The sequence below is a fragment of the Chiloscyllium punctatum genome, chromosome 11, assembly GCF_047496795.1.
Source record: "Chiloscyllium punctatum isolate Juve2018m chromosome 11, sChiPun1.3, whole genome shotgun sequence".
In the NCBI taxonomy this organism is placed as follows: domain Eukaryota; kingdom Metazoa; phylum Chordata; class Chondrichthyes; order Orectolobiformes; family Hemiscylliidae; genus Chiloscyllium; species Chiloscyllium punctatum.
Genome location: NC_092749.1, coordinates 26,998,843 through 27,021,993, shown reverse-complemented (window position 1 = coordinate 27,021,993; position 23,151 = coordinate 26,998,843). Strand labels below are relative to the sequence as shown.

The 23,151-nt window shown below is 40.4% G+C and overlaps 1 protein-coding gene across 5 annotated transcripts in view; it reads left to right on the top strand.

Annotated features, from left to right (window-relative positions):
• Positions 1-23,151, top strand: part of prkd3 (protein kinase D3) — a 421,243-nt gene that overhangs the window by 246,695 nt on the left and 151,397 nt on the right. For all 5 annotated transcript variants that reach the window (XM_072580535.1, XM_072580534.1, XM_072580537.1 and 2 more), the window contains one exon: positions 21,859-21,990. In XM_072580535.1, coding sequence (XP_072436636.1) covers positions 21,859-21,990 — 132 coding nt within the window. The remainder of the gene's footprint in view (positions 1-21,858; positions 21,991-23,151) is intronic.

Sequence of the window (23,151 nt, the reverse complement as noted above, 5' to 3'; positions counted from 1 at the left end):
AAGGGAACTGTGCTGGATCTGGTCCAGGAAATGAGGCAGGACAAGTGAAGAATGTTAGAGTGGGCATATAATAAGATTCAGTCTTGAGTTAGAAAAGGATAAAAATCAATTCAGGTTTGAGATCCCAGACTAGAAAAGGACAGATTTTTGGGGTCCAAAATGTTGAATTGGAAAAAGTTGATTGATTCTACCAAAGTGGATGAAAAATGGGAGAATTTCAAAAGAGAGGTGAATAAGGTGCAAGTTAGGAACATACCATGAGAAATAAATATGGGGTATGCAAAGCTAGAGTAACTTGGACAACTAAGGATATTTTTGAGAAAATAATGAAGGAAAAGATTGATTTGATGCATACCAGGAATGAGGGATTTTAGATACAAGGAAAGATTAGAGAAATTGGGCTTAATCTTCTCTCCTCCAAGGAGAATGAGAGATACCTTTATTGAGGCATTCAAAATTATGAACAATTTTACGTCATGTCCCTCCTTTTGATAGGGTAAAAATAGGATATTCTGTTTCTACTAATTGGCATGTCAGCAAGAGATCTCTGAGTGAGATGAGGAGAAACTTCTTCACTCAGAACTTTGTTAGGATTTGGAATGTAGGATTTGGGAGAGTCGTAGAGGTGGATTTAATACGAGTTTTCAGAAGAGAGTTGGGTATATATTAATAAGAAACCAATTTAGAGGGTGATGGAGATATTGCTGGAGAATGCAATGAGCTCTTTTGGGAACAGGTACCGACACGCTGGGTCAAATGGCCTCATTCTGTACTGTAACAGTCTATGATTCTCTGATTTCTTGGGGACTAGTTCAGAATTTGCAGAAACTCGAGAGCAGGTTATCTGTTTTCTGAGTTAATAGCATCATACAGCACAGAAGGAGGTTATATGACCCAACATGCTTGTACTGTTTGAATGAGATTTCCAAGTAGTTGCACTCCTTCCTCTTTCAAGCAGCTCATTAATGTTTTCCTTTTCAAGTATATATCCAATTTCCTTTTGAAAGTTACTCTTGAATCTGCATCTACCACCTTCTCAGGAATTGCAATACAGGTCAGCACATAGGCGTAACTTTAGATGATGCAGTACAAGCTATGTTTTGCTTTGAAGGTAATGAATGAGGATGCAAAACCAGAACAGCTATCTGTAGTAATGTTTTTTAATGCCACAAGTTCCGTTATCTCATGCATCTGCTCTGTGGGTTTGCTGGTGTGATGTACCAGGTGTTTAGTTGAAACGGTAGTGCATGGGTTGCTACCTTCTCACTTAACAGTTTCCTATATCAGACCACATTAGGGCTTTTCAACCAACTTCCTTATCTTGCAGCTGGTTATGTTTTTTGTGCCATTTTTATTGAGTTATGAAGTCCTGTTAATATACAAACCATGTTAATACCATATAAATAATTAGTTGTGATTGAAACACAATGTTGAGTTTTAAAATTTTTTTTAAGCTGTCTTCTTCCCTTTAACTCTCATTGTGAGATATGCTTCTTAGTATGTTCTTCAGTCCAAACTTGCAATTTAGGTGAAGTAGCAACCAGTAACTTAAATGTATTTTCTGTCTTCCTTTCAAACATAAGGATTTGAGGAAAATATCTGGACAGCTCTTCTGCGTGACCTCTTTCAGATGTTTTTGGTTCACAACTTCAGTTTTTTTTTATTGCTGACAGAGTCAACAGTTATTGCCCATCCTTGGTTGTCCTTGAAAAGGTGGTGGTGAGCTGCTTTCTTGAAACACTGCAGTCCATTTGGCCTATGTGCACCCATAGTGCCATTAAGGAGGGAATTCCAGGATTTTGATCCAGCAGCACTGGAGGAATAGTGATGTATTTCCAGTCAGGTTGATGATTGGCTTGCAGGAGAATTTGCAGGTAGTGATGTTTCTATATGTTGTGTGTCTAAGGAGTCTCAGTGAATTGTTACAGGGCATCTTGTAGATGGTACATACTGTTCCTACTGAGTGTCTGTAGTGGAAGAATGCGTTTTCATGATGTATCTACCTGAACTGTACATGTCATAATCTCCAGTTCTTTTGCCCAAAAGATCTTTGTACATGCACTAAAGTCATAGATCTATCAACTAAAGGGTATAACTATTCTTTATCCTCCTCCTTCTGAATCTGTTGCAATTTACACACCTTTGTCATACCTCTCCTTAATTTTCTTAGTTGCACTGAGAAGTAACGCAATTTCTCCAACCTAGAGATTGGAATTAAAATTGCTCATCCTTGGAATCATTCTGGTGAATCAGTGCATCCTCTCAAAGGCATTTATATATTTCCTCAAGAGCTGAATTCCAGAGGTGAGATGAGAATGACCGCCCTTGACATTAAGGCTGCATTCAACTGATGTGACATTAAGGATCCTAGCAAAACTGAAATTAGTGTGTATCAGGTAGCAAACTGTCTGGTGGTTGGAGTCCTATTTGGCACATAGAAAGATGGTTGTGGTTGTTGGAGGTCAGTCACCTCAGCTCTAGGATATCTTTGTGGGAGGTCCTCAGGACAGTGTTCCAGTCCCAAGCTGCTTCACCAATGTCCTTCTCTCTATCAGAAGGGCAGCTGTTCACGATTAATTGCACAATGTTCAGCACCATTCGCGACTTATCTAATATTGAAACAGTTCATGTGCAGATGCAACAAGATCAGAACAACATCCAATCTTGGGCTGACATGTGGCAAGCAACATTTATGCCAGACAAATGCCAGGCAATGGCTATCTCTAATAACAGACAATCTAACCACTGCCTTTGTCATTCAGTGCTGTTGCCATTACTAAATCCCCCATTATCAACTTCCTGGGTGTTATCATTGATCAGAAATTCAACTAGAATTGCCACATAAGCAAAGTAGCTGTAACAGCATGTCAGAAAGTAGGAATACTGTGACGAGTAACTCTCAACCTGATTCCCCAAAGCCTATCCATCATTACAAGGCACAAATCAGGAGTGTCATGAAATTCTGTCCACTTTCCTGGAGGGGTACACTCCAACAACATTGAAGATGTTTGACACATCCAGGACAAAGCTACCTGCTTAATTTGGACTGCATCGACTCCCTTCACCACCTATGCTCACAAGCAGCAATGTGTAGTATCTACAATATGCACTGGAGGAATTCTTCAAGGCTCCTTAGTACCCCCCACAAATCCACGATCACTTCCATCGAGAAGAAAAATGGTAGAAGATACATGGGAACACCACCACTTGAAACTTTGTCTCCAAGCCACTCACCATTCTGACTTGGAAATGTATCACTGTTCCTTCACTATTGCTGGATCAAAATCCTGGAATCCCATCCCTCAGGGCATTGTGAGTGAACGTAAAGCAGATGGTCTGCAGTGGGCAAAAAAGGCAACTCACCAGCACCTTCTCGTGGACAACTGGGGGCAGGCAATAAAAGTCCAGGTTCCCTCACCAAGACAAACCAAGCCATCTTCAGTGAGGAGCTGTCTTATGCCCTTCATTGGTTGCTAAGTTCTACCTGTTTCACAACAGCAATATATTAAATTGACTTTTACCCATTTGAGCATTGTAAATACAGATTGTTCTACTATAATGCGACAGTTGTGTTCCTCTGCAACCTCACACTATAGAAGATCGCACTGTTGAAGATTACTAATAGAAAATCTCTATATCCGTTCAGTCAAAAGTTCCCGTTATCCAAACACCATCCACAATTCATCCATCGTGTTATAGCAAATTTGTGCTGATGAACATACATTATATCATAATGACCTATATTAGAATGAGAAAACGATGTAAATTAGGTTTCACTTTCATTAAGCAGCTCAAGACATTTTGCTAAATCTTCATGATTTTAGAGCTTGAAATACTGTCCTGAACTTTGCAGAAGTATCCATATTCATCATCACTTCTATGTGAAGCTGACAGCAACTTCTGGTATCTTTACATTAGTACATATATGTTAAAATCGAAAAATTCTGAAGTCTGCCTTGGTGGCAAACTTTCTGAAATTACTGAACTGACATGACAGTGTATGTATGAAATGGATTTTGTCTGGATTTTCAGAAGACGGTTGATAAGGTAAAATTGTTTTCAAAAGCCTGTGGAATGTACATGATATTGAAAGAATTGTGGGTGGAGAGATGGTAAGGGAACAAAATTTAGGAAAACCTGTCATTGTTATTGGATGCTTGTTGTGTGCCTTGAGAATTGATGCTGGTTTTATACTTCATTTTGAATTATTTAGACATTCAGCAGTAATAGCAAGCCGCCTTCTTTCAGGACAAATTAGGACATGTAAAACTTGGAAAATTAGCAGGGTGGCCTTGGACAATGTTTGTAGTTTGGCTGCAGTTCAAAAGAACAGCAAAAGGCAATTCACCCCAAGTAGGGTAGACAACTGAAAGAACAGGAAGGTCTAGGAGAGAGTATATATTGTCCTTCAAAGATAGGAAAGCAGGTGTGAAAAAAAGTCCTGAAAAGACCAATATGCTTTTGATATGTGGCAGTATTGAATATAAAAACAGTTTGTACAAACTGTCAGGCTGCAAGTGAAAAATCCCATGCAGTTCTTAGAGTGTTACATTGTGGAAAATATATAGTAAAGATTTGCTAGGATGCTATAATTTATGGTTTTATTCACAAAGCAAAATTTCAAACACAATGATGTTTTTTTTAAAAAAGGAACATTTAAAGCAAGATATAATTTGCAAAATTGTTTCCATGTGATGAATCAGCAAAATCAAAATATGAAATCAAAATCTTCACAAGCCAAAAGGTAAATAGATACATGGGATATATGTACAGAAACAGGCCATTTGGCCCGACAAATCCAAGGGGTTATGCTGCACTGAGCCATCTCTTCCTTTTCTCGTCTAAACGCTACATCATAGTCATCTATTCCCTTTTCAATTGCTTGTCTGACTTCTCCTTAAATGAATCAATACTGTTCACGTCAGCACTCCCTGTGGTAGCACATGTCACCCATTTGGATTTAAAAATAAAAGCTTTTTATGAATTCTCTATTGGATTTCTTGGTGACTGTCTCATATTGACATCTAGAACTATAGTTTCCACATTCTGTCAAAATCTTCCATAATTTTTAAGGACCCCTATAAGGTCACCCCTCACTTTTTTTGTTCCAGAGAAAAGAGACCCATAAGACAATAAAATGTAGGAGCAGAATTAGACTATTCAGCCCATCAAGGCTGCTCCACTATTCAATTGGGGCTGATATTTCTTTCACCCCTGTTCTCCTGCCTCATCCCATAACATTTGATCCCCTTACTAATCAAGAATCTACCTGTCTGTCTTAAAGACATTCAGTGACTTGGCCTCCACAGCCTTATGTGGCAATGAGTTCTACAGATTTATTACCAGCTCTCAATCCTTTTTTAAAAAAATATATGTACGCGTATATTTTTATCATCCTTGTAATTTTTTTTCTGTTTTCTGACCTGTGCCTTTATATCCCTTTTTATGGTACGGTGACTCTGAGTGCATGTTGCACTGTGAGCATGGTTTAACCAAGAGTTCAGCATAGATTCATCGTAACTTCCCAACCTTTCAGTTCTAGATGTACAGTCTTAAAGCTTTTTGCTGCTTTGTTTAAAGAGTGGTGTTGCTGAATTATGGTGCAACTTTCAAGTGATTGGTGTATATGTCCCGAGAGATCCGTTTTCCCCTCTGCCTCACCTCTGTACTTGCTAAGTAGTAAGTGACTTCATTATTCTTTGTGTCAAAATATATTATTTCAGATTCATTTGTTGTGCTTTATTTGCCCATTCTGTATAACTTGACCTTCTGTAATTTGTTGCAGTCCTCCTCAGAGTCGACTCCTTGCAACCCAAAAGATTTTGTCAGCAACCACGTTCCATTTAAATTTTGTTGCTACCTGGACTCCTGTGGTTCATGCAAGGTAGCAACTTCCAGAAGCAGAGGTCAATTTTCTCCCCCCCAAGAAGCTGACTTGGCCATGTGACCATGCAGCTTAGAAGGCTATTGGTCAACAGAAATTGAGGTTTAGATTCCATTGTTTAAATTGTTAATTCAAGTTATGAGCATTGGTTGAACAAAGTGATAAGGATTACTAGAATTTGGAGTATTTTACCAGTTGCAGGTGAAAATGTAATAAATTTAAAGGGGACTTTTGACAATAAATAACATAAAAAGTTAGGAGAAAGGTTGAAGAGATGGGTTAAAGTTGATAATGTCAGTTGAACAATTTACGCTGCCACAAATGTAATAAGCAGCTGGCCTCCTTCTTCTGTGCTGTAATCTTTCTGACTTCTATTCTAAAATCTGTCTTGTGATGTTGATGTCACAACATTAGGGCTGGCATCTAATGCCTATCATGCCTGTCCTTGGAAATGTGGTGATGATGCTTGATCTGTGGCAATAATCCATGTTGATTGTCACACTCTGCAGGGTCCTAATTTTTTTTTCAGCAATGTGCCAATATAAAAAAAATCTCTGCTTGAAAGACCAACCAACCATTTTCTTAGTGTCTCTTTAGAAATGTGCAAATTAAGGGGGATTCAATCAAGATATAGTGAAAGGAACTCAGAGATAGAATGCAATTTCAAGTGAAGAAAGTCTCTAGTGGGTAAAGCTGTAGTTGTAATTAATGTAATTTTCATTCTCTAGTCACATGCTCAATCTCTTGTGTATAGTCTTTTCAGAAGCTCCAGCAAATAGTTACATCATTTTTTTTATTTCAAAAATATACTTTATTCATAAAATGATTTGATGGTCTGTACATTTGGTCATGCCATACATATGTCCACATTTATAAACACAGATTCGAATTTATCATTTATACAGGTCTGTGCATTTCTCAACCTTATGCACATATTTGGCTGAGGCATCAGCAGAGCCCAAAAAACGTCCGCCTGGGCCCCCTGTTCTTCTTTAGGCAGGCCGATCTTTATAACGTAGTCAGCAGGATTCGAACCAACGTGGGGAAACCCCAATGGGCTTCTAATCCATCGCCTTAACCACTCGGCCATGCAAATAGTTACATCATACATCAGAGAAACAGAATTTAATTCTTGGTAATCCAACCTACATCTGATGTATTTGGCAGTGAATTCTTTCAAAAGCACCTTTATGTTAGTGGTTCTGGTATACTTTTTCATTATGTTAAGTTTGAATAAAATCTCTTGTTTAATGCAATTATAGTATTGCCAATTTTTTAAAGCTCAAGGCAGAAGAAAACCTGACAAAACCTCAAACTTTGAGTTTGTGTTCATAGAAACGTGGAAAGTAAGTGCTGGCGTAGGCCACTCAGCCCTTGGAACCTGCACCACCATTCATGGCTGATCATGCAATCACAGTGTCCCACTCCAGCTTTCTCTGCATACTACTTTATCCCTTTTGCCTCAATGGCCAGCTTCCGATTGAATATATCTAACATTGATCCCAGTAGCTGTCTATGGTAGACAATTCCATGGGTTCACAACTCTGAGTGAAAAAATTCTTCCTCATCTTATTCCTGAATGGCTTACCCCTTATTCTTAGACTGTGACCACTAGATGGTACAAATGTGAGACATTTTCAGAACCAGCACACCAATGTGGCAGTTGCTGTTATGCAAAATTTCTTGAATCTACATTGTGCAATATGCCTTTAGTAGGGTTGCCAGTTCTGGAGGCTTTCCTGGAAACTTGGCCATGTGACTTTCTAACCAAGTGACACCCATGATGTTTTATTAACTAAATGATGACTTGATAGCAGAGACCATTACCTAGAGACCTGGAAAACAGGAGCATGCATGGTTCATTTGATCTTCTGAGCTTGTACTGTTATTCTGATTATGGCTGATCAGCCAACTTGGTATTCTATTCCTGCTTTCTCTCCATACCTTTTGATCCCTTTAGTTTCTAAGAACTATATCTAAACTCCTTCTTGAAAAATTCAATGATTTAGCCTCAACTGCTTCTGTGGCTGAGAATTCCGAAGGCTTGTCGCTCTCTGGGTAAAGAAATTACTCCTCATCTCAGTCCTAAATGGCCTTACCAATACAGAGGAACCTCGATTATCCAAACATCAATTATCTGAATATCGGATTATCCGAAGGAGATCCCAATAGAAACATTACATCAAAGACATGTTTTCAACATTGATCGTGTCTTTTGATTACAGTGATTAATAGTGAACTCAGCTACCTGAAATACTGTCGAGAACAGTCCTGGACTGATGGAAGCCCAGGCACCATCTCCAAATGACTGATCACCTTCCCTCTCTCTCCCCCCGCACTTTCCCTGGAGTTCTACACAGGCGTATACCCTAAACCCTCCTTCCCAGATAATCTCTCCAACATTTCCTGTCCAGGGCAAAGGTGGAACCTGTCAAGAAGGTGTGTGTGTGTTTTTGTGTGCGCTATTTGGACACACCCCCCTCAAAAGGCAGAAGCAGCAGTATTGTTGGTGTCCAGTGCGGCTGCCCTGGAGAGGGGGTGAGGGCACATTGGGGGGGGCGGCAGGCAGGAGACAGGGTTGGGCGGTGTTGGACAGGGTTGGGGGGGAGCAGAGGGCGATGTTGAATGGTTTTGGGAGTGTGGGTGTGGAGGCGGTGGGCAGAGGAATGGTGTTGGAAGGGGTGGGGGCTGGTGTTGGACGGGGTAGGGGGCAGGCGGGGGTGGATGGGTTGGCGGTGAGCAGGTGGGGTGTGGGGGTTGGGGGGACGGGAGAGGGAGCGGTGTTGGATGGAAGGTGTACCGGGGCGGGGGGGGTGCTGGGGTTGGGGCGGGGTTTGGAGGGCCGGGCGCTCATGCGCAGTGTGCCACTGCCTAGTCTCCTGAATGGGGAGTGGACTTAACTGCAAACTCTGAGCCTCAGTGAAAAGGCATTGACTCAATTAACCAAATAATCAATTATCCGAACGAAATAGTACCTGCCTGTTTTGTTCCGTTAATCGAGATTTCTCTGTATAAAAAAAACTGTGACCCCTAATTATTATATGTGCCCTGGTCATCTGGAATATTCTTACTGCGTTTATCCTGTCTAATCCTGTTAGAACTTTGTAGTTTCTGTGAGACTTCCTATACGATTGCAGTACAGCATACCTGCTCCTGTACTTGGTTTGACAAGATAAATGTTGAGAGGATTTATCCAATCCCAGCGAATACAGTGAAAATTAGATTCCCTACAGTGTGGAAACAGGCCATTTCGTCCAATACGTCCATACCGACTCTCCGAAGAGTAACTCACCCAGACCCATTTCCCTTGGACTAGCGCACCGAACAGTATGGGTAATTTAGCACAACCAATTCACCTGGTCTTTGTGACTGTGGGAGGAAACAGGAGCACCTGGAGAAAACCCGTGCAAACTTCACATAGTCACCTGAGAGAGCTCCCTCATGCAGTGAGGCAGCAGTGGTAACCACTGAGCCACTGCATTGCTGATCGAGTTTCTCTGTATTGTGTGTTGCAAATGCAAAGTTCAGATCTCACTGTAGTACAGGAATATGGTGACATCAGTTATTTTGTACTCCAGGTGTTTTGATGACTTGTGGAAGTCTGTAGTGTCAAACATTTACTTGTTTGCACTACAGTGTGGGCATTTGCCTCCAGCAGGTACATTTTCTGATGCCACGGTACTTCACTTAGCTCCCATAATATGAGACTTGGGTAATGAAGTATTGAAAGATTCAACATTTATTGCAGCTTTTGCTTTGTACATATTTACAGGAGCAGAACTTCAGTCTAATATTAAGCTGTTCAGTTATGAATAGTAGCACACTTTGATCAGCATGTCATCCTTCATGTGATCCAGTAAAGGAGGAGTCTGAGACCTCCCTCAGGTTTCAGTGATGATATCGTGAGCATGTCTCCTAAAGCCACATTGCACATGAACTGTGAGACATGACACACTGCCATCATAGATGATAGAAGATTAAATAGTACAGTTTATCTGGTGTTGGATCTCTGTGTCAATCATGGCCTTTTGAGAGAAGTGGTTATTAAGATATAGGAAGTGCTCAACATGTTTACAGTGTCTCTTTGAAGATATGTTTTCCCTGGACTGTATATTAGTACTGATTCTTCACACTTGTAGAGGAACACTTGGCTGGAAAGGTTGTTTCCTTTCCCTTTTTTTGAAGGTAGCCACTGTCGAGGAATATTCAGGCAACATAAATATCAATCAATTATTAATGTCTATATGTTATCAAAGTCTCTGGGTCTGCTTTTTAAAAAATATATGCTGTATTGTTATCACGATAATTGAACAGCTTTCCAACACCAAATCACCATGACCTGGATCTGCTACTTAAAATTTAATTTTCTTTTTAACTGGTACCTGACACTATACAGCATGAACATAACTGTGGAAGATAGGCGGACAGTCAGCAGATACGACCCCGTCCACAGCATGCTGCCTGGGCCTATTTCTGGCCAGTCTGGTCAGACCTACGATCAGACCCATGAGGTCCTCTGATCATCCATGCCCTCTCCAGACCAGATGTCCAAAGATCAGGAGCATAGGGATGAAGTGCAAACAAAAACACAAGAAAATTGGGTGTGCTTTACTTTGGTTTTGATACGCAGAAGTGCTATCACACACAAGTGAGCAAACTGCCCCCCCCCCCCCCAGCCCCCACCAAATCATCATCGTGAATTTTTTTGTGTGGTTTTTTAAAAACAACTAACTGCCACCAGTAAAACATCTGTTTAGCCACTTTGATATTTACAAGCAAAACCCTTTAAGGACAACTCGGTCTGCTTTTTTTTTAAATACCCAGAAGTGTTGTTATGCACAACTAAAAGACTTTCCCATCTCCAAAATTGCTATTTTTTTTCTGTTTTTCACTTTAACTACCACCAATAATCACCCATGTAGCCAGTTACATATTTTAAAGCAAAGCCCGTTAAGGGCAACTGGGTCTACGTTTTTAAAGATTTAACCTAGTTTTGTTTCAAACTGTTCAGAGTTGTTACTACCCATCTCTGGAGCAGGTGGTATTTGAACCTGGGCCTTCTTGAAAAGCGGTAGGTGTTGTCCCAATGTGCAACAGGAGCGCCTATTGGGTCTACTTTTTTTTGACAGTTGCTAAAGACTGGAATCGAACCCAGCTCCTTGGTGCCACAAGGCAGGAGCACTAACCACTGAGCCACTGCACCACCCTGCGTCTACTTTATAAAAGGCACTGGTAATGAGTACCATCCTTTTACCAAGGGAATTCAAACACTGTGCGCTCTACAGGATGATTAATGATTCCCTGTGGGCCTTGTAGGAGTTATCACATCCTTTCTCCTTGCCCCTGTGATGAAGATGCCTCTTGCACTGCTTTGCAGATGGCCCCATTCCTGTTGTTTTCTGGGGCTTGCCAGGGGGACCTATAATAAGTAGGCAAATGTTTCTTCCATGAAAATCGTCAAAATGGGTCACTGCAGGGAGCTTGTCCTCAGTGACGATCTCCCACTGAGTTTCCGCTGCCTCTGTCTCCATTTCTGAGTTCTTATAGTCCTCAGGGCTGGCTTTCAAGCTTTTAATGGGTGGAGTTTCCTGTCCAGAAGTTGGTGAGGAGGTTGCTGATGATGGTATGTCTGTCAAAACAATTGCATTTGTGGAAGGTTCCTGCTATCTTCTCCCCAGTTTTTAACTGTGCATGCTTTGAGTTCTCCCCGCCGCCGTTCCCCCCCCCCCCCCCCCCCCCCCCCCCATGTTTTTTAAGGCTTACTCCCAGAATCCATGGAGAGCCATAACCAAAGTTCCTTATTTGGTATCTCCCAGTTTAAAATCCATATGATCTTTGCCCATTGGGACCTTTATTTTCGTGTTCTTGCTTCAATTAAATCTCGCCACCATGTTTGGGAAAGTCAGGCTAATTCTAGTCCGAAGCCATCAGCCCATCAATTCATGTAGGGACTACTCCTATGATTATATGCAGTATTGTCTTATAGTTGAAGAGGAAAAATGCAAGCTTCATGTCAAAAGAACCTGTAGTTTGCTTTCTCATGCTACTTTTGAATACCTGAAATGCTGCTCAGCCAAACCATTTGCTAGGGTGCCATTCAGATGTTGCCTCACTCTATTTATCTTCACAAAAGTCTGAAACTCCCCACTTGTAAATGGGGTCCCATTGTTTGTTCCAAGCATATTGAGTATACCATATATACTAAAGCATTGGTGGAATTTTAAGATGTAATAGAGGCCATTTGGTGCATGTTGATTCATTTTGAATTAGCGTTGATAAGGATTAAGAACATAAAGCCCATAAATGGTTCTGTAAACTCTGCATATACTTACACCGAGTTTCCCTGGCTATTCCCAGGGTAACGTGAGGCTGCTCGTGGGGCATTCTGGTTTTCCTGGCAGGTTTCGCATCATTTGACCAGTTTGAGATATCTGTGTCTTTGCCAGGCCACCAAATGTAGTTCCTTGCGAGCATTTTCATTTTAGAAATTCCAGGGTGGCCATTGTGCAATTCTGGAAGTATTGATCGCTAGCGTGGATGTGAGACAGCCACCCAAGCTCCCCACGGATAATGCCATCTTCTGTGCTCAACTGTTGATATTTTGAAATATAGGGTTTTAGCTGTTCTGTAGTACTTCTTGTGGTCCACCATTTACGATGGTATGGCATAGTTTCAGCAACATACTGTCCTTTCGGGTCAAGTCTGGATTTGCTTGGTAGATAATAGTACAGTGTCCATGAAGTTTGAAGTGATGGTGACCTCATCCATTTTCAGAGATGAAGGTAGGCTGGTCAATAGTGTCAAGAACCTCATTCCTAATGAAGGGCTTTTGTCTGAAACATCAACTCTCCTGCTCCTCAGATGCTGCCTAACCTGTTGTGCTTTTCCAGCACCACACTCTTGACTCTAATCTCCAGCATCTTTGGTCCTCTCTTTTTGCCTGGTCAGTAGTGTCAGGCAGCTCAAGGCATTTGCATTAGTTGTTTGTCTCACTGGATGATATTTCAAAGTATGTTTACTTATAAGTACCAAATAGCAGTGTCCACCACTAGATCTGAGCTGAAGTGATAGGAGGAATTGTCTTTTCTTCTTTGAAGAGGCCCGGCAGAGGTTTATGATCAGTTCCTATGGTGAAATGCTGACCATGGATATGCTGTGGGACTTTTTCACTGTGAATACCTTCTTTCCCGATCTGGGTGTACTTTCTTTCTGCCTCTACCAAGGTTAATGATGCAAATGTGATTTGATGCTTGTTCCCAACATCCCAATGGTGCTATAATACCACCCCTATCCCATGGGGAGAGCACTTTACAGTTGCCTTTAAAAATAAGAAAAAGTTAGGATCTAGACTATATTAAATATTTTGAGGGATCTGGTCCAGTCAGTAGCAAGTAACACTGAGTGGTCTTGGGGGTCATAATGGGCTGATATATTTGTTGACAGTGGTTGTTTGATGATTGCAAAGACTTCCACTTGTGGTATTTGCCACAACCATTTATGATTTTTTTTAGCAGGACATGGAGTGATGCAAGCTACAGCCTTGATATGAATTTCACATAGTAATTTATGAGACCTAGAAGAGACTTCATTCTGTTGTGTTCCTTCGACACAGCTCTTTTTATGGCCTTCACCTTCTCTTCAATAGTGTATAATCCATCCTTGTCAACCCTGTACCCAAAGTTTGCCACCTCTTTTACCCAGAACACCCATTTTTCCCTTTTTAGTGTTACAAAGTTGAAGGAGTGTATGGTGACTTTCAGAGATGTGCCTTGTCTGAGCTCAGCTCGGAGATTGTGACATCACATGTGACAGTGATTGGTTGACAGGTGCTGAGAATTAATAATGTGTAACAAGCAGCTTCAAGTTGTGCTTTGATGTTAAGGGAACCAGATTTGAATTTAACCATTAATTTAAATTATGCCCAGGATGCCATAAGGTCTAGATTAGAGTGGTGCTGGAAAAACACAGCAGGTCAGGCAGCGTCCAAGGAGCAGGAAAATTGACGTTTCAGGCAAAAGCCCTCACATCAATTTTCCTGCTCCTCTGATGCTGACTGGCCTGCTGTGCTTTTCCAGCACCACTCTAATCTAGACTCTAGTTTCCAGCATCCGCCCAGAATACCATAAACCAATTGAATTTGAATTTATTGTATTGACAACATCAGACTGATGAGAGGGTACAATGTTGGATGTATAAAAAAGGCAGGCATTTTGAAAATTTGTCAGAGCTAACTGTCCATCAAACTGATGAAATAAACCTCTTGCTCTCAAAAGAAATCTCAGAATGCATCATTTATGAAAGGTACCAAGAAATTTTATATGAAGACACTCGCAGTAAAAAGTAAGAAGTTGATGCAGAGAAGACAGCAGAATCAGAAGGACAGAAGGATACAACAGATTTGGAAGACCAGAAGGAAGACAGCATAAGAGACTGTATGGACTTTGAGAGATTAAGTTGATTTAATGTTGAATAATTGTATTATCTGAGCAGCATTTTAATAGAATTGGAGTCAGATAGTGATTAGTTAAGGTAAGGGAGCTCAGATTTGTTAATAGTTTTTGTTTAGTGTTCACTCTGAGCTCAGACAACGCATCTCTCTGAAAGTCACCCTTTCAACTTTGTAACACTAAAAAGAGAAAAATGGGTGCTCCAGGTAAAAGAGATAGCGAACTTTGAGTACAGGGTTGAAGTCTCTTCTCAGTCTCATAAATTACTATGTGAAATTCATACCAAATCTGTAGCTGGTACCACTCCATGTCCTGCTAAAACTAAAATCAGAAATGATCAGAAATCAGAAGTCATTGTTCGAGTTAGAAAAATTTTTTTTTTTAATCCTTAAAATCAGAGGTTCTCTTTCAGTCACTCGCGCTTGTGGCAGATTGAGGCGAGGCAAGCTTTTCCCAGGGTATTAGTTTTAATTAGCAGAGGGGTTCCACTTCCATGTTGTAACATTAGGAATGCCAGCCATAGAAAAATGTGCAAAACCTCCTCCATGCGCTCCAAATATTCTTTTGCAGTAGTTGCTGAGGTTAAAACATAATCCGTAAAGACTGTCACTCTGGGCACCGTTTGGAGGATGTTCACCTTCACCCTTTAAAAATGGCACAATCCAAAGACATACCAAAAGGCAAGCGAGTGTACCCATGCAGTCCTTGGTTAATATTTATACTGACTTACTTCCTGGATGCTCCCTCAAACTCCAGTTGGTGGTAGGTGTGGTTCATATCCAATCTGGAAAATAAGTGACCCATAGCCAGCTTTGCATGCAAGTCTTCTATTCATGGCATTGGGCATCTGTCTAAGTGGGAAGCAGTTTTGACTATCAATTTATAATCCCCACAGAGATGAACAGAGTTGTCAGGTTTTAAGAGTGGGATTAGTGGTATGGCCCATTCAGCAAATTGTGCTGGACCCATGATACCTAGTTCATCTCTGCATTCCAATTCAGCTTCTACTTTGGCACATAGAGGGATTACAAGTCGGAGACTGGTTATACTTGAAGGATTTAGATTGGACCTCTGGTTCTGCATAAATCTTGGCACTTGTGGTTTTTATCTTGCCAAGAGTTATGGACCAAACTGGAACCCCCGCTCAAAATATTTTGAGAAGGTAGCCTAGATCCTAACTTTTTTTATTTTACAGGCAAATGTAAACTGCTGTATTTCAGTTGCAATTTGACTGGTCAAACAACTCAATGTTAAGCAAAGCACAATTTATCCAAACCCTATAGTTAAAATATAACACAAGAAAGAAGAACTTAGAATAATTTAACTCTGTTAGAAAACTTAACAGAATAATATATAGAGAAACAATAATTAATGTTCCAATTTAGTAACATCCCTTAAACATACCCCTTGGCAAAAAGGCAAATTCAGAAAGCAGATTTTGTCGCATGAAACGCCCACAGTTGGAAGAGAAACCCCAGCTTCTAGCTGTAAACATGAGAGGGGAAAATATAGCACCTACTTCTTCAAGACTCCAGCAGCATCCGCTGAAACTAAAAGCTTAAATAAACACTAGAAATTCTGGTCTGTGAGAGTTAGCCACACCTGTCCAGGCTGCTTCTATTGTTCCAACATTTTTTTAACAAAACCCCAAGGTCTCTCAAGCTGTTTACATTACCACAGACCTCTTTGTACTTCTTATTCGATCTCTCTCTTAAAAGAAACTAGGACACAATACATCTCTTAAAGACACAGTATTGTCACACCAAAGCCTCTTGGAACACTTTGGGCTACTTCCCAGTGACTTCGGGTAGCTTGGGCCAGTCAATTTCTGTGGACTCACTTTCAAAATGGCTGACCTAACTTCTGCATTGGTGACTGTGGGCGCAGGTGCATCCGAGACATGAAGTCAAAGTTTGAGGCTTACAAGTCGAGCAAACCTGACCTATACAAGAAATCCAGGTGCAACCTTATAAAGTCATCAGTGATGTCAAGTGGCAATAGTTAAGCTTAAGACTTGGACCAAACACATGGACACCAGTCATTTGTGGCAAAGCTTACATAACACAACGGGCTGCAAAGTGAAGCTGAACACAATCGTGAGCAACAGTACATCCCTACTGGATGACCTCAAGCATTCTACACTCTCTTTGAACAGGACGTCAGTGAGACAATGTCGCCTATTAAAACAGCTTCTGATGCATTTGTACCCACAGTCACCATTACAAATGTTAGATTGGCCTTCTTGAGAGTGATCCCATGGAAAGCAACTGGCTGTGTACTCAGATCCTGTGTGGATCAGCTGGCAAGAGTATTCACAGACATCTTTAACCTCTCTTTACTATGATCTGAAGTCCCCTTTTGCTTCAAAAAGATCACCATCATCCTAATTCAAAAGAAAAATCATGCAGTGTCCCTCAATGCCTACCGCCCAGTGGCTCTGACCCCCATAATTATGAAGTGCTTTAAGAGGTTAGTCATGGCTCACGTCAACTCTACCCTACCATCAATTGCCTTGATCCTTTGCAATTCACCTCCTATCTCAAGAGAGCCATAGCAGGCACCATCTCCCTGGCTGTACACTCATCCTTGGGACATCTGGATAACAAAGATACATATGTTAGGATCCTATTTATTGACTACGATTCCACTTTCAGCACCATAATTCCAAACAAACATTTCTTAGCTCCAAGACCTAGGTCTCTGCTCCCCTCTCTGTAACTGAATCCTTGACTTCCTGATCCATAGATTGCAATCAGTAAGAATAGGCGACAACGCCAGTGTCCCACAAGGCTCTGTACTGGGCCCCCTACTATATTCCTTATACACTTAGGACTGTATAGCCAAACTCCACACCAATTCCTACAAGTTTGCTGACGACCACTCTATTGTAAATTGAATCGCAGACAACAATGTGACAGAATGCAGGAAAGTGACTGAGTCCTTAGCAGCATGGTATCAAGACGATAATATCTCTTTGAGCATTAGCAAAATGAAGGAGCTGGTCATTGGCTTTAGGAAGTGGAGTGGAGGGCATGCTCCTGTCGTCTGTATCACTGGTGCTGTGGTGAGAATGTTGGTTGAGAACATCAAGGTCCTGGGAGTGAGGATCACCAATAATCTGTCCTGGTCTAGGCAAGTTGACGTAACGGTTGAGAAAGCACAACAATGCCTGTACTTCTTCAGAAGGCTAAGGAAATTTGACAAGTCCACAAGGACTCTTACCAATTTTTATAGATGCCTGATAGAAAGCATCCTGTCCAAATGCATCACAGTGTGGTATGGCCACTGCTCTTTCCAAGACTGCAAGAAATTACAGAGAGCTGTGAACATAGACCAGTTCATTACGCAAACCCCATGTAATAGCTATCTGTTGATTCTATATTTCCCACTACCTCAGGAAAGCATCCAGCGTAATCAAAGACTCTCCCACCCTGGTTATACGAGCTTGCATCTTTTTCTGTTGGCGCGAAGATAAAAGTTTGAACGCACTTACAAAGTGGTTGAACAGCTTTTTCCCTGCTGTTATCAGAGTTTTGAATGGATATCTGTAATGTTAATTCTGATCTCTCTCTGTCTCTTCTCTGCGGCTGTAACATTGTATTCTGCACTCTGTTCTGTTACCCTGATGGAACAATCTGCCTGTATATTACACAAAACATTTTCACTCGGTACATGTGACAATCAATCAATCATCAGTACCCATTTAAAGATCTGTTGTCAATCCAGGTAGATTTTCTGCTGCCAATCCCTTCTGGACAGGTGGAATCTGGCCCTTTGCCCATGCATAATTGGAATTACAGTTATATGTAAGGCTTCCCAATGTATGTGACCAGTCTAGCCTGGGTGTCTTGCAGGCTTAAAGCTGCCCCATCAATGTTTCTTATAGTCTTTCTTCCCAACTATAGGTACAGTGGCACCTATGTCAACCTCCCTGTCTAGGGGATGGTCATGTATCTGAGGCTTTGTCTTAATTGGGGCCACTCTGGGACCAGTGATACAATTTAGCTGTATCAATTCCTCATTCTTGGGCTGATTTATTTGCAAGATTGTGTTTTAATGTGGGTGTATCTTAGGCCTGGTGATAGATGATTCACTTTTGTAGCCTTGTCTGGAGCTCACTGTATGTGAACTCTAACACAACAAGTGCAGCACGGATGTTTATGCTTCTCACTATATTGTGAAGAGACTTCCCGTCCAGTCCTGGAGCCTTAAGGGCTCTGACTCCAATTGCTGTTCCTTGGCAACAAAGGGAAGCCATGAGTATTATACGCTGGGGGCTTGGTTCTGAAATATGCGAGTTGCCTAAGACTGAGGACAGTAATGTTTATGCGCATCTGAAGCAGCCAAGTTCCTTTTTCCGCATTTTCAGGGGAGAAGGCCAGTTCTACAGCTTTATTGAGGTCCAGGTTTGGTTTAGTGATTCATTTCATTTAAATCACAATATTGTTAATTTCACAAACCAAGTGATCCCTTAACATTTCCTGATTTGCTGACCTGTACCCAGTGTTCTGCCAATTTCTGCAGTTTAATCAAGAATTCAGTAACATTCCCCAGGAAGTTTATTTGCCGTGTTAAACCTGAAACACTGCAATACAACAGATGACACGGTGTCATAGTGATCTGCTATCATATCTATGAGTCCATCGAGATCTTGATTCTGGATCTTCTGCATAGGTTAAACACTTTATGATGCTGGAAGTCAAGTGTTCTACAAGTGGTCAGGAGAATTACATTTTTTGTTGGTGGTACCTTCTATCTCATTCGCCTGAAAAAAAAATTGCACACCTGCATCATAAGATTGCAGTTTCCAAACATCAGCATTTTCAATATTTTCCCTTTGTGGTCTTACTGGGTGTGTTGAAAGGCATTGTGCAGTTTAGTGCCCTTTTGGCTGTTTGTCAGTAGTATCATGCTGCTCTACTTGGCTTGTTAGCACAGTAACTCATAAAACATTAGCTGAACAGAAGGAGGTACCCTTTTGCTAGTTTCTAGATTACTCCCAAACAGGCTTATGAATATGTGTAGCAATGTTTATTTCTTCTTTGACTTAATACCGTCCTGAACACATCTGCAAATGCCAGTGATGGAGCTCTTTGTTATTTTTAATGGATTGAAACTGAAGTTTGAGAGAAGAAATCAGTCGATTTATAATTATATTTATGTCTGTATTTGCTTTGCATATATTCTTTCCTTTGACTGGACCCATTAAATGCAGTCTTGTGTGATACTGCCTGTTCATTTAAGTCAGTGTAGTGTGGTGAAAGGTGTGTGACAAGGAATATCATTTTTCTATCTTGATGTTAAACTGGTGACATGTAGTCATTAGTCTGTTTTTTTGAAAGGAATTTTAAACCAGCAAGCCCCTTCTGGAGAAGTGATATTGTTATATTCCAGGGGTTTACCACCAGACAAAGAAATAATTTAAGATGCTGGCTTGCTTTTATATTCAGAATAATAGAGGATTAATTTTATTTTGTATAATCCAGAGAGTGGAAAGTTTTGACCATTTCAGAAGAGACCTGACTGGAGTCAGAAGTAAGTTTGGTCACTCCTAGAAACAAATTAATTATTCACAGCTGCTAAGGAAATAAGGTATCATGATCGAGTATAATTTGTGGTACTTTCAGACTAGGAGCATTTGGTTAAAAATCTACATTGATTTTTCAAAGCTGAGCAATTCCAATTACTCAGTTATGTGAGTATTTGAGGGAAAGGCTTCACAGCTCACATGACAGGAACTGTGGGGGGAATAAAGCAGTAAGTCAGACTTAAAGGTTGGATAGAGAAGGGAAATTTCACTGATTTTTGATTAGCTGTAAAGTGATGATGTTGGGAAATAGGATTTTGTGTTTTGAAATCTTTAGAACTGTTATGTTTAGACAGCTTGGTTTGTTTTATTTTAGTCTGATCTCTTCTGTGTGACCATCTCCTCTTTTATTGTTAAAATTGACTCTACAACCTTGTATGTTTATGTCTCAATGAAAGGCTTGCTAAGTTAACTTCAGGCCAGAAATCATTCTGGGATCTGTCTTGTCGAGTCATAACTTCAGCAGTTATAATAACAATGGACTGTAGTTAAGCCTATTGATGGTAGATTGAGAGCAGAGCCTGAGTCAAAGATGTGTTGAAAAAATATACTTGTATTTTATCATGAATTATTGAATCTTTTAAGTGAGTTAAGCAATTTTTAAAAATCTTTTACTTGTATATCTAAGTGAAAAGGAATCCATTTTCCCTCCAAATTAGCTGATTAATTCATGTTAATTTCATGATGTCACATAGCAATTAGCAACATCAGTCATTCACAAAAACATTTATATTTACAGTGCCAGTGATCTTAATTGTGTGTGAATGTCGTTATAAGCAAAATTTACGATAAGGTTGCAAAATTAAGAAGTATTGTTCTTATGCAGTATTTTGTAAAATAACTTTTGTTGGCAATTGGGAATTTTACCACTTAGTGTTACAATGTTTTAAGAACAGTTGGTCTAATTTTTTAAACAGTTTTGATATTTGGTTGCAAGTGTGGCTAGTAATTAGTAACTAATGCCATATTCTGAAACATATCTCCGGTATCTCTTTACCCACATGCTAGACCCTGTCATGGCATGGACTTTTAGAACAGCCAACCTATTTTCACTTAGTTATGATATCTATTGTCAATTTGTCTTTTTCCTGTCATGCAATCATCTATCCCTTTGTCTGCCTAAATGTTGTTCGCTTTCTTACATTCTTCTTCTTTATCTGGTCATGTTTATCTGCAGTCCTTCCTCTGTGTGACTGTAACTCTGTGACTTTATCTAATAATTAGCACACCTGCCTCAAAGTGCTAGGGACCCAGGTTCAATTCCAAACTTGGATGACTGTGTGGAGTTTGCACATCCTCCTTGGGTACTCTGGTTTCCTCCCACAGTCCAATACTCCAAAGATGTGCGGAGTTAAGTGGATTGACCACGCTAAATTGCCCCATAGTGTCCAGGAGAAGTAGCCATAGTAAATATGAAGTTATGGGGATAGGGCAGGGGCTTGGGTTGGGTGGGATGTTCACTTGAAAGTCATTGCAAACTCAATTGGTCAAATGGCCTCTTTCTGCACTGCGGGGATTCTATGATACCGTGATCTCCTGTGCCCCTTCTTTTGAAACTATTATAACATTTAGTGTCTGATTTTGAATGTTCAAAATTGTTGTTATGATATTCTTCTTGGATTATTTTAGTTTAGATAAATCTGGAGATTGGAAAGTTTTTGGGTACTTAAAAAGAGGTTTGACTAGAGTTGGAAGGACTTCAGTCACTCATAGGGGAACAAGAAGAATTTTCACAGCAATAAAGAAAATAAGTGACCTCAGTGATGGAATCCTAACATTGTTTTCAACTCCCAAGGACTAGAATTCATTATTTTGTCATAAGTAACAATTTATTTGGAAACATAGCATCCCACAGTTAAGAAACGTGTTCATAATATTTTAAATGGTAAAAGATACTTTTCCCCAAGAAGATTAATTTTCATTTCTCTTTTTTTAAACAGCACTAGCTACTGTTGAAGATTTCCAGATCCGACCACATGCCCTTTATGTGCACTCTTACAAAGCCCCAACTTTCTGTGACTACTGTGGAGAAATGTTATGGGGATTAGTACGACAGGGCTTGAAATGTGAAGGTGAGTCTCTATTTCTGACGTCTGATTGTCAAGATGTGTCTAAACATACAGAAGTCCAATCAATTTTTTTGTTTACATTTCGCATTTAGAACTCTAATTTGCTTTTGGAAAATATGTGAGTAACCACCTGAAATTAAGTATTCTGTCCATTGAGGTAGTGACCCATAAAGATCAGGAAAGTCTTGAGCTCAAATGCTATACTAATTTAATCAGAGCTGTGATAATTGTTGGGATACCACAATTGACATCTGTTTCCTGCTATAAAGGGACTGTTGACCAGAACCCAAGGTCTCCTGGGATGCAAAGACAAAAATAATAGAACGCTCATATAGAAGTGCTGCATTCAGGGCAATAAGCCATTTTCTGGTTTTTGGAGCTTTGTTGGGCGCGGGAAAGTATGTTTGATGCATTTGAGGATGACAGCAATTTTGGAAGCAGAGTCCGAGGTTAGCGCTGTTTTTATTTAGTTTTCCAGGGCAACAGTGATCTAAAGACTCAAATAGTTCGAGAAATGAAGTTCACATTATATGGCATAATGGACCAAAAAGACAACCGCTTAGAACAGATTAATATTGATGATGCCCCAATCTTAATCTGTTGTTGGGGTGGTTTGAGTTTTCAAGAATGTGTACCGCAAAGTATAAGCTCAGCCTGAGCTAGTTGAAGGAAGTGTTGCAGTGCCACCATGTATACAATTGCATGTGTTACATGTTGGTGAATTGCAGTTAATGTCATCATGTACCTACCTATCCCACCCCTCACCACCATTTTAAGAACCTCTGCACTAAGCTTTATAATAATATTTAAAGTCATCTATGGTATAGTGCTGCTGTTTTGGAAGTGTTGTTCTTTGCACAATCTGTCTTCACAGCTGACTGTATAAGATGCCACATCACTATTCAGAGGCAAGAGTTGTCCTGGATAATTTAAATTGATTTTCTGGTCATTTGTCTTATTGCTGTCTTGCAGAACTTTGTTATAAGCGCATTGTATGCTGCGTTTTGCCACAGTACAACTGTGCACGTATAGCGTGCTGTGAATTACTTTGGAACAATCTGACCTTGTGATAGGTGCGAGGTAAATCTACGTTTTTATTTCCCCTGAAGTGATGATTTTCAATTCGCCCTTGAGTAAGAAAACAGCCAAGTTTATAAGCGCTTC